The following is a 13,973-nucleotide window of genomic DNA, read 5'->3' as shown; positions in this document are numbered from 1 at the left end:
TGTTCAGGAAGTAAACTCCATTATCAGCAGCTATATTGAAAACAGACTCCTTTCACTTTGTTGATGTGGGAAATCTTTCAGTCTGTTCTGATAGGACTAGTTAATGTAGGACAGAGAAAGAGAAGGAAAGAATGAGAATCAGTGAAAAGAATGGAGAGAGATTGATAGAGAGAGATAGAGAGAGATAGAGAGAGGTGGAGAGAGATAGAGAGAGGTGGAGAGAGATTGATAGAGAGAGATAGAGAGAGGTGGAGGGAGGTGGAGGGAGACATTCAGGAAGAAAGGGGGTCAGAGAGAAAGGACAAAAGGCAGTAGGAACTGATGTATACAGGATAATGTATTTGGATAACTTGGAGAAGTTATTGTGGAGAATAATAGATGATGTATACAGGATAATGTATTTGGATAACTTGGAGAAGTTATTGTGGAGAATAATGGATGATGTATACAGGATAATGTATTAGGATGTGTTGGAACAGTTAGCATGGAGGATAATGGATGATGTATACAGTATAATGATTTAGGATATGTTGGAACAGTTAGCATGGATGATGATGGATGAGGTATCATGATAATATCAGCTAAAAGTCAGAGGGGTTCTAGAACCAACACAGATCTGCTGAAGGCAATGCCATTTACAGACGGCAGGAATAGGAACTGAGAGCTACAAACCCGATTCCAAAAAAGTTGGAACACTGTACAATTGTGAATAAAAACAGAATGCAATGATGTAGAAGTTTCAAATTTCAATATTTTATTCAGAATACAACATAGATGACATATCAAATGTTTAAACTGAGAAAATGTATCACTTTAAGGGAAAAATAAGTTGATTTTAAATTTCATGGCATCAACACATCTCAAAAAAGTTGGGACAAGGCCATGTTTACCACTGTGTGGCATCCCCTCTTCTTTTTATAACAGACTGCAAACGTCTGGGGACTGAGGAGACAAGTTGCTCAAGTTTATGAATAGGAATGTTGTCCCATTCTTGTCTAATACAGGCTTCTAGTTGCTCAACTGTCTTAGGTTTCTTTGTCGCATCTTCCTCTTTATGATGCGCCAAATGTTTTCTATGGGTGAAAGATCTGGACTGCAGGCTGGCCATTTCAGTACCCGGATCCTTCTTCTATGCAGCCATGACATTGTAATTGATGCAGTATGTGGTCTGGCATTGTCATGTTGGAAAATGCAAGGTCTTCCCTGAAAGAGACAACGTCTGGATGGGAGCATATGTTGTTCTAGAACTTGGATATAACTGTCAGCATTGATGGTGCCTTTCCAGATGTATAGGCTGCCCATGTCACACACACTCATGCAACCCCATACCATCAGAGATGCAGGCTTCTGAACTGAGCGCTGATAACAACTTGGGTTGTCCTTGTCCTCTTTAGTCCAGATGACATGGCGTCCCAGTTTTCCAAAATGAACTTCAAATTTAGATTTGTCTGACCACAGAACACTTTTCCACTTTGCCACAGTCCATTTTAAATGATCCTTGGCCCAGAGAAAACGCCTGCGCTTCTGGATCCTGTTTAGATACGGCTTCTTTTTTGACCTATAGCGTTTTAGCCGGCAACGGCGAATGGCACGGTGGATTGTGTTCACCGACAATGTTTTCTGGAAGTATTCCTGAGCCCATGTTGTGATTTCCATTACAGTATCATTCCTGTATGTGAATCTGATGGCCCGAAGATCATTTATACCCAATCATGTTGCCAGTTGACATAATAAGTTGCAAATTGGTCCTCCAGCTTTTCCTTATCTGTACATTTCACTTTCCCGGCCTTTTATTGCTACCTGTCCCAACATTTTGGAATGTGTAGCTCTATTGAAATCCAAAATGAGCCAATATTTGGCATGACATTACAAAATGTCTCACTTTCAACATTCGATATGTTATCTATATTCTATTGTGAATTAAATATAAGTTTATGAGATTTGTAAATTATTCCTTTTTTACTCACAATTTGTACAGTGTCCCAGCTTTTTTGAAGTCGGGTTTGTAGATTATTTGGTTTACTGTATTTATTTATTTATTTTCATTGTGCTTTTATAGTTTTATTGTATTTGTTTATGTGCTGTATCGCTATTGCTATCTAAACATGTTTGCTTTGCCAACAGTGGCAACCATCCATTCATGCCAATAAAGCACCTATTGAATTGAACTGATAGAGACAGAGAGAGACAGAGACAGATGGATAAAGACAGAAAGCAATAAAGAGAGAGACAGACAGAAAGCAATAGAGACAGAGAGACAGACAGACAGAAAGCAATAGAGAAAGAGAGAGAAAGACAGAAAGCAATAGAGACAGAGAGACAGAAAGACAGACAGAAAGCAATAGAGAAAGAGAGAGACAGACAGAAAGCAATAGAGACAGAGAGACAGAAAGACAGACAGAAAGCAATAGAGACAGAGAGACAGAAAGACAGACAGAGAGCAATAGAGACAGAGAGACAGAAAGACAGACAGAGAGCAATAGAGAAAGAGAGAGACAGAGAAACAGAAGGAGAATCCCAAACGGGGATGGACAGAGTGTAACTGCTCATTGAGCTTCTGTCTTTCCTACCAACTGTGTATGTCTGTTTCTGTATGTCTGTCTGTATATGTTTGTTTATACGTTTTAATTCATATGTTTGTGTGCACATGTTTGTGTGTATACGTGAGTATATGTGTGTGTATGTTTGTGTGTGTTTACTGGTGTGTGTGTGCAGCAGTGTCCTGGGTCAGACTGATGACAGATGCCCTATGGGCTGGTGGATCCTGCATTCCTTCCCCACATGACCGGGGGTGTGGGGGGGTGCAGGGACAATTACCCCTCTGTCTGTGGCCATCCATCTGCACCCTACAAAACCAAACCCCCACAGACCTGTGTGTGTTTGTGTGTGTGTGTGTGTGTGTGTGTGTGTGAGTGTTCCACAGCAAAGTGGCCGTATCGATCACAAACGGGTGGCAGACACAGGAAGACTGTTATGATAAAGTACAATATTCCCCCAGCCACAATACACACACACACACACACTTCTAAAGGCTTCTGACAGTGGTCATGCTAAGGATTAGTCAGACATATTTCAAACAGTTACAGTTTGAGTGTCACACTTGTAAGACCACACGTCCACAGACAAACACCACACATGTAGACAAACTCCAACTGTCCTTCCCTAAATCTGTCCTCCTTCCCTAAATCTGTCCTCCTTCACTAAATCTGTCCTCCTTCCCTAAATCTGTCCTCCTTCACTAAATCTGTCCTCCTTCACTAAATCTGTCCTCCTTCACTAAATCTGTCCTCCTTCACTAAATCTGTCCTCTTTCCCTAAATATGTCCTCCTTCACTAAATCTGTCCTCCTTCCCTAAATCTGTCCTCCTTCACTAAATCTGTCCTCCTTCCCTAAACCTGTCCTCCTTCACTAAATCTGTCCTCCTTCCCTAAATATGTCCTCCTTCCCTAAATCTGTCCTCCTTCACTAAATCTGTCCTCCTTCCCTAAATCTGTCCTCCTTCACTAAATCTGTCCTCCTTCCCTAAATCTGTCCTCCTTCACTAAATCTGTCCTCCTTCCCTAAATCTGTCCTCTTTCCCTAAATATGTCCTCCTTCACTAAATCTGTCCTCCTTCCCTAAATCTGTCCTCCTTCACTAAATCTGTCCTCCTTCCCTAAATCTGTCCTCCTTCACTAAATCTGTCCTCCTTCCCTAAATCTGTCCTCCTTCCCTAAATCTGTCCTCCTTCACTAAATCTGTCCTCCTTCCCTAAATCTGTCCTCCTTCACTAAATCTGTCCTCCTTCCCTAAATCTGTCCTCCTTCCCTAAATCTGTCCTCCTTTACTAAGTCTGTCCTCCTTCCCTAAGTCTGTCCTCCTTCTCCCTACAAAGAACTCCCCCTCATCACCAACAGTAAATCCACTCCCGCCCCACTTGTTCCCACAAGTGATTTTAGGAGGCCTCAATTCACACCATTTGCCTTTTAATTAGTGTTAATTGCATATTAAACTGCAGCTAGCACTCCCACACCTGTAACACCTTCCACATCTGTAGCACACCCTACACATCTGTAGCACCCCCCACATCTATAGCACCCCACAAATCTGTAGCACACCCCTACATCTGTAGCACCCCCCACATCTATAGCACCCCACAAATCTGTAGCACACCCCTACATCTGTAGCACACCCCTACATCTGTAGCACCCCCCACATCTATAGCACCCCACAAACCTGTAGCACACCCCTACATCTGTAGCACCCCCCACATCTATAGCACCCCACAAATCTGTAGCACACCCTACATCTGTATCACACCCCACATCTGTAACAACTTCCACATCTGTAACACCCCTCACATCTGTAACACCCCCTACACATCTGTATCACACCCCTATATCTATAGCACCCCCCACATCTGTAGCACCCCCATCTGTAGCACCCTCCACATCTAAAGCACACCCCACATCTGTAGCGCCCCACAGATCTACAGCACCCCCCACATCTACAGCACCCCCCACATCTACAGCACCCCCCACATCTACAGCACCCCACAAATCTGTAGGACACCTTACATCTGTAGCACCCCCCACATCTGTAGCACCCCCACATCTATAGCACCCCCCACATCTGTAGCACCCCCCACATCCTTCCCCACCCTCATTCCCCAGTCAAAACTGGAAATGTTTGTCATATGTACATTTCAGTTCTGTTCTACTTAATTGTTGACACTGATTACTTACTGTACTATACAAGAATGCCAGTTTTGTCTAGCTGAATGCTATTGTGTATTGCACTGAGCTTTTTAGATAAATTAGTCATATTTCTTACATTTAAAGTTATTTATAGTGAGCTGAAAATGACATCCATGAAAACAAAAGAACCTGCGGTAGTTCTCTTTTGCACACTCGTCAAAACACGTGCAATTTTCTTAAATGAATAAATAATTATAATCTGGTGTGAGCAAGAGACTAATTGTTCAGAAATTTGAACTTACATAATTCTAATTTGCAAAGCGATTTAGAAAAATGTTAACTGTTGAGGCAAGGGCAAAAGTTGCAGTTGGAGGATTACAATTAGGGTTTAAGATTAACATTAACATAACTATGCACAGCAAGGATGTTTGTTTTATTTATTTATGAAGCATTGTGAAGCATTCTGAGTCAGTTCCAGTATCATGAAGAATTCTGAGTCAGTTCCAGTATCATGGAACATTCTGAGTCAGTTCCAGTATAATGGAGCATTCTGAGTCAGTTCCAGTATCACAGAGCATTCTGAGTCAGTTCCAGTATCATGGAGCTTTCTGAGTCAGTTTCAGTATCATAGAGCATTCTAAGTCAGTTCCACTATCATGGAGCATTCTGAGTCAGTTCCAGTATCATGGAGCTTTCTGAGTCAGTTCCAGTATCATGGAGCATTCTGAGTCAGTTCCAGTATCATGGAGCTTTCTGAGTCAGTTCCAGTATCATGGAGCTTTCTGAGTCAGTTCCAGTATCATGGAGCTTTTTCAGTCAGTTCCAGTATCATGGAGCTTTCTCAGTCAGTTCCAGTATCATGGAGCTTTCTGAGTCAGTTCCAGTATCATGGAGCTTTCTGATTCAGTTACTTGTCTAGATTCAGCCTAAAACCTGTTTTAGACGACACAGTGTGAATGGAAACAAACAACAAGCATCAACAAGAAATGTATGTCCAGTGGTTGGGAAAAACTCGCTAGTAGGGTCGGAACTCAAGATGAAACCTGTTCTGGAATGTTCTGGACTGTGTTGGACTTTTCTTGACAGTTCCCAGTACCGGCCCAAGCCTTTTGGACCAAATTGGATTTGGGGGCCCCATCTCCCCAGCGATCTGGGGCTCACAAGTGCTCCGGAGCCCCCTAGTGGTCGGGGGCCCTAAGCGACCGCCTATGTCACTTATGCCTACTGTAGGGCTGGCCCTGACTATTCTAGACCAGTCTGGACTGAAGAGTAATGGTGAGCAAACCATGGGCATCCTTTACTTTACACAGAGTTACATGGAATGGAGAGCTAAGCAAAAGTTAGGAAGATCCTGTCGGGCAATATTCACACATATCTGTTCCACTGCTGTGAAGTGCAGGTGTGAAACCTTCCACAATCTATGTAACATATTCTGCTTTGCAGAACAGAAAACTGCACAGAGATCAGAGGTTTCATCAACTAAACAATCTTGGGAATGTTGGCGGTGTTCCGTCTCATTCCAGAGGCTTCCACTGCCTTACTAGCGGGCTCCCTCTCCCTATGGAGAGGGAAAATGCTGACCTGACGCTTCAGATTTATACCCCATGAACACCTGGCTCCCTGTCTATCTGTGCTGAGACTTTTGCTAGTCATGACTGCCTGGACAACCTGCTAGCCACAAGGTGGTCGTATCCCGAACATCAGTTTTATAGACATTCTGTTGTCTAGGTCCATGAGGAGGATGTGTTTTCTGAAACACTGGAAAGGCCAAAGGAGTTTTTGATGGGTGCCAGGTGCTGATTTTAGAGGTGGCCTGCTCATTAGACTGCTACATTGAGCAGGCATTTGCTGAAACGCTTAAATATCAGCACTTCATGTAATTTCTGAATAGATACTGATGCTGTGGATTCATGTTTACAGGCTCACTTCTGGATACTCCTCTGTGTCAGCAGCCTCCTCCCATACAGAGACCTGTAGAGGTGAATTATTTAGTGTCCTGTCATACAGAGACCCCTCATGGGGGTGAATTCTTTACCCTGAAGTGTCCTGTCATACAGAGACCTGTAGAGGTGAATTCTTTATCCTGAAGTGTCCTGTCATACAGAGACCTGTGGAGGTGAATTCTTTATCCTGAAGTGTCCTTTCATACAGAGACCTGTACAGGTGATATGTTTATCCTGATGTGTCCTGTCATACAGAGACCTGTAGAGGTGATTTATTTACCCTGAAGTATCCTGTCATACAGAGACCTGTAGAGGTGATATGTTTATCCTGATGTGTCCTGTCATACAGAGACCTGTAGAGGTGATTTATTTACCCTGAAGTATCCTGTCATACAGAGACCTGTAGAGGTGATATGTTTATCCTGATGTGTCCTGTCATACAGAGACCTGTAGAGGTGATATGTTTATCCTGATGTGTCCTGTCATACAGAGACCTGTAGAGGTGAATTCTTTACCCTGAAGTGTCCTGTCATACAGAGACCTGTAGAGGTGATTTATTTACCCTGAAGTATCCTGTCATACAGAGACCTGTAGAGGTGATATGTTTATCCTGATGTGTCCTGTCATACAGAGAGAAATATCTGCTGTCTTTTCTGAATGCACATTTAATTAAGTGCTCCATCTCTCCACACATCCCCTATTTCCCAATCTCTCTCTATTTCCCTCACTCTCTCCCTCTCTCCTCCCCTCTCCCCCACTCTCTCGCAGTCCTCTCCAAAGACAAAAACTTTGGACATTACTACTAATAGAGCGCTGCATGCTCTCTGCAGGGTAGCATGGTGTTGGTCTCTGTAATTAAAGAGTGTACGCAGTATATGCTATCATCAATATCATCACTGTGTCATTACTGAGTCATCATTGTGTCATCACTGCATCATCAATGAGTTTGATTTGATACATGTGAGTCTATACTTTGGAATTAAAAAGCCAGCCTTGCCACCAAAAGAATAAAAATAGAGAAATGTTTAAATATAGAGATAAACTTATCTCTGTATTTAAACTTATGTATAGACATAAGTCAAAATACTGAGAAAAGTTTAATTACAGAGATAAGTTTAAATATAAAGATAAACGCTTCCATTTTAAACTGAAATATATATCCCTGTGAATTTACTTAACCACAGTTAACTCCACATTTAAAAGTCTGCACATGCTGCACAAGCTCTCTCTTTCTCTCTCTGGGAGGCAGATAGTCTAGTGGTTAGAGCACTGGGCCGAAAGGTCACAGGTCTGAATACCCAAGCTGACAAGGTGAAACATTATTTCTTGTGCCATTGAGCAAGGCACTTAACTCCTAATGGTTCCTGTCAGTCGCTCTGGATAAGACTCTGATAATGACAACAATGGAAATGTCTGTCTTTCTCTTGCTTACGCTCTCTTTCTCTCTCCACTCTGCTCTTTACTCCATCCTCAGCTACTCTGCTGTGCTCATGTCTTTTCTATCTAAAGTGTCTGTCAATTTCAATGAAAGCTGTCTTACAAACGCTGACAACAGCCTTCTACACACCGCTGAACTCTCAAGATTATGTATTTTCTAACAGTGAACTGTTCCATAGATACTGTCCTGTCTACTGTGAACTGTTCCATAGATACTGTCCTGTCTATTGTGAACTCTTCCATAGATACTGTCCTGTCTACTGTGAACTGTTCCATAGATACTGTCCTGTCTACTGTGAACTCTTTCATAGATACTGTCCTGTCTACTGTGAACTGTTCCATAGATACTGTCCTGTCTACTGTGAACTGTTCCATAGATACTGTCCTGTCTACTGTGAACTCTTCCATAGATACTGTCCTGTCTACTGTGAACTGTTCCATAGATACTGTCCTGTCTACTGTGAACTGTTCCATAGATACTGTCCCGTCTACTGTGAACTGTTCCATAGATACTGTCCTGTCTACTGTGAACTCTTCCATAGATACTGTCCTGTCTACTGTGAACTGTTCCATAGATACTGTCCTGTCTACTGTGAACTCTTCCATAGATACTGTCCTGTCTACTGTGAACTCTTCCATAGATACTGTCCTGTCTACTGTGAACTCTTCCATAGATACTGTCCTGTCTACTGTGAACTGTTCCATAGATACTGTCCCGTCTACTGTGAACTGTTCCATAGATACTGTCCTGTCTACTGTGAACTCTTCCATAGATACTGTCCTGTCTACTGTGAACTGTTCCATAGATACTGTCCTGTCTACTGTGAACTCTTCCATAGATACTGTCCTGTCTACTGTGAACTCTTCCATAGATACTGTCCTGTCTACTGTGAACTCTTCCATAGATACTGTCCTGTCTACTAAAACCCTTCCATAGATACTGTCCTGTCTACTGTGAACTCTTCCATAGATACTGTCCTGTCTACTGTGAACTGTTCCATAGATACTGTCCTGTCTACTGTGAACTCTTCCATAGATACTGTCCTGTTTACTGTGAACTCTTCCATAGATACTGTCCTGTCTACAGAGGATAATCCACTAAACTTGGGAAATAAGGAGCTGAACATTAAATGGATGGATAGGTAACGCTAAAGTCAACAGATAATTATTTCTGTGTGTGTGTGTGAGTGTTTATATGTGTGTAAGAGAGAGCGAAGAAGAGAGATCAGAAAGAGAGAGCTGGTGAGAGTGACAGAAGACCTCATTTGCGAGTTATATGCTGTCAAAAGGCTGTGCTGAGTAGAGAATATTCCACGGAGTTAATAGTGTGTTTGCTTCCCAGCACATACTGAATATGCCCTAAAGCGGGTTTCTAGATAACTTTTTCTTTCTCTACTTTCAAACTGGTTTGCTCTCTTTCTCTCTCACCTCTTCTCTCTCCTTCTACTCTCTTGTTTACATCTCTTTCACTAAATTCCTGTCTTTTTCACAATTTAAATTACTTTTAATTAAAAGCATTGTATTGGCATTGGAAACATTACATGACCAAAGCAAGTAGGGGAAAGACATAATGAATAATAAGTGAGAAAAAGTAAATACATCTGCATTTCTTCGTTTCTTTCTATCCCTCTATATACAGTATATATCTCCCCCTTCTTGCCCTCCCTCCCCCCTTCTCCCCCTCTCCCCCTCTCCCCCTCTCTCCCTCTCTCCCTCTCTCTCTCTCTCTCTCTCTCTTTCTTTACATCCTTTGCTCCGCTGATTTTAAGTTTCAGGGTTCATGAGTGGCTCTTACATTTAAGTCCATCTGAGATCTGGTGTGAGACAGAGAGGATTCAGAAGACTGGACTCTGTCATCCTTTTCCAGCGTTACTCAAACTCTTTCTGAACTGTTTTTCTGAACTGAGTGTCTTTTGGAAAACTGTGAATAAACCCCGGCACAGCATTAGCACATATGTGCATAACATGCAGAAATACAGTGAATCACAACACTAACACACTACACACAATATGTGAATACACTTCCTAGTTAATTATTCAGCTTTCTGCCTCCCTCTCTTTCTGTCTTCTCTCCCTCTCTCCATCCCTCCCTCGGCCCCATCCCCTCCGTCTCCCTCTCTCCCCCATCTCTTCCTCTCCCCAATCACCCTCCGTCTCGCTCTCTCCCCCCATCTCTTCCTCTCCCCATCACTTTCCGTCTCCCTCTCTCTCTCTCACTCCATCCCTCCCTCTCTTCCTCCATTAAGCCAGGGCTTGGCAGATATGTCCAGACAGCGGTGTGGAAAACGAGAGCTAAATTAAATTTAACGGCAAATTGAAAAGATGGAAGAGGAGTGAGCCTTATTAAGGAAGAAGCTTCGGCTGCTCCCCCCTCCCCCCTCCCCCCTCCCCCCTCACAGTTCTCACAGACCTACTAAAGATATTGCCTTTTCCAGGTGGAGGATTTGTGTGCGTGTGTGCGTGTGTGAGTGTGTATGGGTGTGTGTGTCTGTGTATGGGTGTGTGTGTGTATGGGTATGGGTGTGTGTGTCTGTGTGTGTGTATGGGTGCGTGTGTGTGTCTGTGTGTGTGTGTGTATGGGTGTGTGTGTGTGTGGGTGTGTGTGTGTGTGTGTCAGCTCACTCACCGACACAGTGGAGACCGTGAGCGTGGGTGCATTGTTGTCATTGCCGGGCTGTTCGCTGTGTGTCTGTGAGGGTGTGTACAGCGTGAGGGCATGCTCCGCCACCGGGCTCTGCCCTGAGTAGTCTGTGGCCGGGTGGGGGTGGGGGTGGGGGTGGGGCGGATGGGGGGGGGCGTACTCCGCCGGGATGCCATTCTGGGGGGGAGGGGCATACTGGGCCGGGGGATAGGGCTGGGCCATTGCTTCAGGGGGGGCCGGTGCCTCTTGATTACCCTGAAGACAGAAAGGAAACGGGAGAAACAGAGGGGAGGAGAGAGAGGAGGAGAGAGAGGAGGAGAGAGAGAAGGAGGGTGGAGGAGAGAGGAAAAGAAGGTTAATTTCTAAACAAAAGTGTCGTTTCAATTTTCTTCCCTTGTCTTTCTTTTTTTCATCCTGTTTTGATGTCTTCAGAGATTTCTTTTTAGATGGATTGTGTTTAAATATTTTCTTTCTTGCTTTTTTTAGTTTCTAACTGGAAACCACTATGCACAATTACACGCTTCACATTTAGACATGATTGAAAACATACAGAAGATACAGAACATCACCATATAAACTACATTGGTTGGAATACTGAATGCTGACTGGCTAAACATTTATTTATTGTTGGTAACAGGTTTATATTAGCAATAAGGCACTTAGGGGTGCCGATCAGCTCTCATCTGTGATATAACCACATGCCCTAACTTCCTGCCCAAACATGGAAGAGGGTTTCCCGACCCTGTCCTCAGGAACCCTCAGATGAGATTGGATTGTACTGCTACTCAACGAGGTAGAAGATACAAAGAGAGAGAACAGGAAGGGCTAGAAACAGAGAGATAAAAATGAGGGGTAAAACAGAGAGAGGAAGGAGGGACAAAAACTCAGCTTGGTCCGTCTATTTCAGTTTAGTTAAATGATCACCCACGGTTTTGCAATAAGAAGCCACAAGCATTAAGAATGAGAGATGACATAAGCAATCAGTGACCTGTCTCTCAGTCTCTCAATAAAACAACAGGAGAGACTTAAATGTAATAAACACACAGCAACCACACACACACACACACGCACGCACGCACACACACACGGTTAGTTTAAGGTAAAGGATAAGGGTTAGGATTTTCAGGGGCTGTCAGCTCTGGTGTCCTCTTTTATACAGCTAAGTCAACACTTAGTCTAGGATGCTGTTTGGAGATGGCTTGGATTTCAGCTCCTAATCTAGATAAGCAGACTGTCTGATCATTATAACACAGGCTCTTTTATTAGTGGAACATCGCTTGATACACAAACACACACTCTCTCCCTCTCTAAATGAGAAGGATGTACATTGCTCTCTTGGAAAGAGACAGGCAAGAGATCAATTAACTGATACATTTTTATTATAACCTTTGATTTGAATTACTGGCTTCTAATATATTTCAGAACTTCTTTACTGACATGGGTCTTCTCTCTATACACCAGACCCCCCATAATTCCCTCTCACCCTCTATACACCAGACCCCCCCATCATTCCCTCTCACTCTCTGTACACCAGACCCCCCATAATTCCCTCTCACCCTCTATACACCAGACCCCCCCCTCATTCTCTCTCACTCTCTATACACCAGACCCCCCCCATCATTCTCTCTCACTCTCTGTACACCAGACCCCCCCATCATTCCCTCTCACTCTCTATACACCAGACCCCCCCCATCATTCTCTCTCACTCTGTGTACACCAGACCCCCCCATCATTCCCTCTCACTCTCTATACACCAGACCCCCCCATCATTCCCTCTCACTCTCTATACACCAGACCCCCCCATCATTCCCTCTCACTCTCTATACACCAGACCCCCCCATCATTCCCTCTCACTCTCTATACACCAGACCCCCCCATCATTCTCTCTCACTCTCTGGACACCAGACCCCCCCATCATTGCCTCTCACTCTCTGTACACCAGACCCCCCCATAATTCCCTCTCACCCTCTATACACCAGACCCCCCCATCATTCCCTCTCACTCTCTATACACCAGACCCCCCATCATTCCCTCTCACTCTCTATACACCAGACCCCCCCATAATTCCCTCTCACTCTCTATACACCAGACCCCCATCATTCCCTCTCACTCTCTATACACCAGACCCCCCCCATCATTCCCTCTCACTCTCTATACACCAGACCCCCCCCATCATTCCCTCTCACTCTCTATACACCAGACCCCCCCATCATTCCCTCTCACTCTCTATACACCAGACCCCCCATCATTCCCTCTCACTCACTCATCTATCTTGATCTTTCCTGTCTCTGTTTCTCTTTCACTCTCCCTTGGAGTGTTAGATTAATTCAATTCATCTCTCATGCTTTCTATCTCTTCCTTTTCATCTCTACGTCTTCCTAGCTGCTAATAGATCCTAGAGCATATTGTATGGTAAAATCAGTCACGTATCAATGATGATGGATAAAGTGCATCCTGCTCCGAGTTACATTTCAAGTTTTCCAAGAAAAAAAAGCACCAAAAGGAAAAGTCGAGAATGGATAAGGTGGAAAATCGGAACATCTTGAATCGATAAAGGACATTTTTGACAGGTAGACCAGAATTGACCACTGCGATCAATTTGGCTATTGTGGTTTTCCAATCTTAAGCATTGAGATGGATGGTGTTTAAACAGAACAAAGCGGTTTGTCGATCAGTCACTTCGCTCAACAGTTTGACACCAGTACACCACTGGTTGCAGCTTCAGTTAGTGTCTGCCTCCCGGAAACAGGAAGAACTACCCCTGTGAAAAGCATCTGCTGAGAGGTGGATCCATGGTTGAATCAAACAGACCATGTGACATCTGACGATGTGTCTTCATGTTGCTCCAGTTGTGGAGAAACTGCTGAAGAGTCTGAGAAGCTCAGCAGAACACTGCTTGGTTAAATATTACTCTGAGCTTCATGTCAGGAATGGTTCGCTCAAGTTTTCTTCACAATTAACAACCAGGTGGGATATTTTCTGCACAAACACACGCGTACAAGTAAGAGCGAGGATGCAGGAAGAAAGAGAGAGGGAAGGAGAAAGAGAGAGGGAAGGAGAAAGAGAGAGGGAAGGAGAAAGAGAGAGGGAAGGGAAAAAAGAGAGGGAAGGAGAAAGAGAGAGGGAAGGAGAAAGAGAGAGGGAAGGAGAAAGAGAGAGGGAAGGAGAAAGAGAGAGGGAAGGAGAAAGAGAGAGGGAAGGAGAAAGAGAGAGGGAAGGGAAAAAAGAGAGGGAAGGAGAAAGAGAGAGGGAAGGGAAAAAAGAGAGGGAAGGAG

The 13,973-nt window shown here is 43.8% G+C and overlaps 1 protein-coding gene across 9 annotated transcripts in view; it reads right to left on the bottom strand.

Moving 5' to 3' along the window:
• The window catches only part of rbfox3a (RNA binding fox-1 homolog 3a), a 546,865-nt gene that overhangs the window by 66,856 nt on the left and 466,036 nt on the right, over positions 1-13,973 (bottom strand). For all 9 annotated transcript variants that reach the window (XM_029120435.2, XM_029120431.1, XM_029120430.1 and 6 more), the window contains one exon: positions 10,684-10,953. In XM_029120435.2, the coding sequence (XP_028976268.1) occupies positions 10,684-10,953 (270 nt within the window). The remainder of the gene's footprint in view (positions 1-10,683; positions 10,954-13,973) is intronic.

Source organism: Esox lucius, chromosome 6, assembly GCF_011004845.1.
Source record: "Esox lucius isolate fEsoLuc1 chromosome 6, fEsoLuc1.pri, whole genome shotgun sequence".
Taxonomy (NCBI): Eukaryota; Metazoa; Chordata; class Actinopteri; order Esociformes; family Esocidae; genus Esox; species Esox lucius.
The sequence above is the reverse complement of the archived record's forward strand: the minus strand, read 5'-3'. Positions and strand labels throughout refer to the sequence as shown.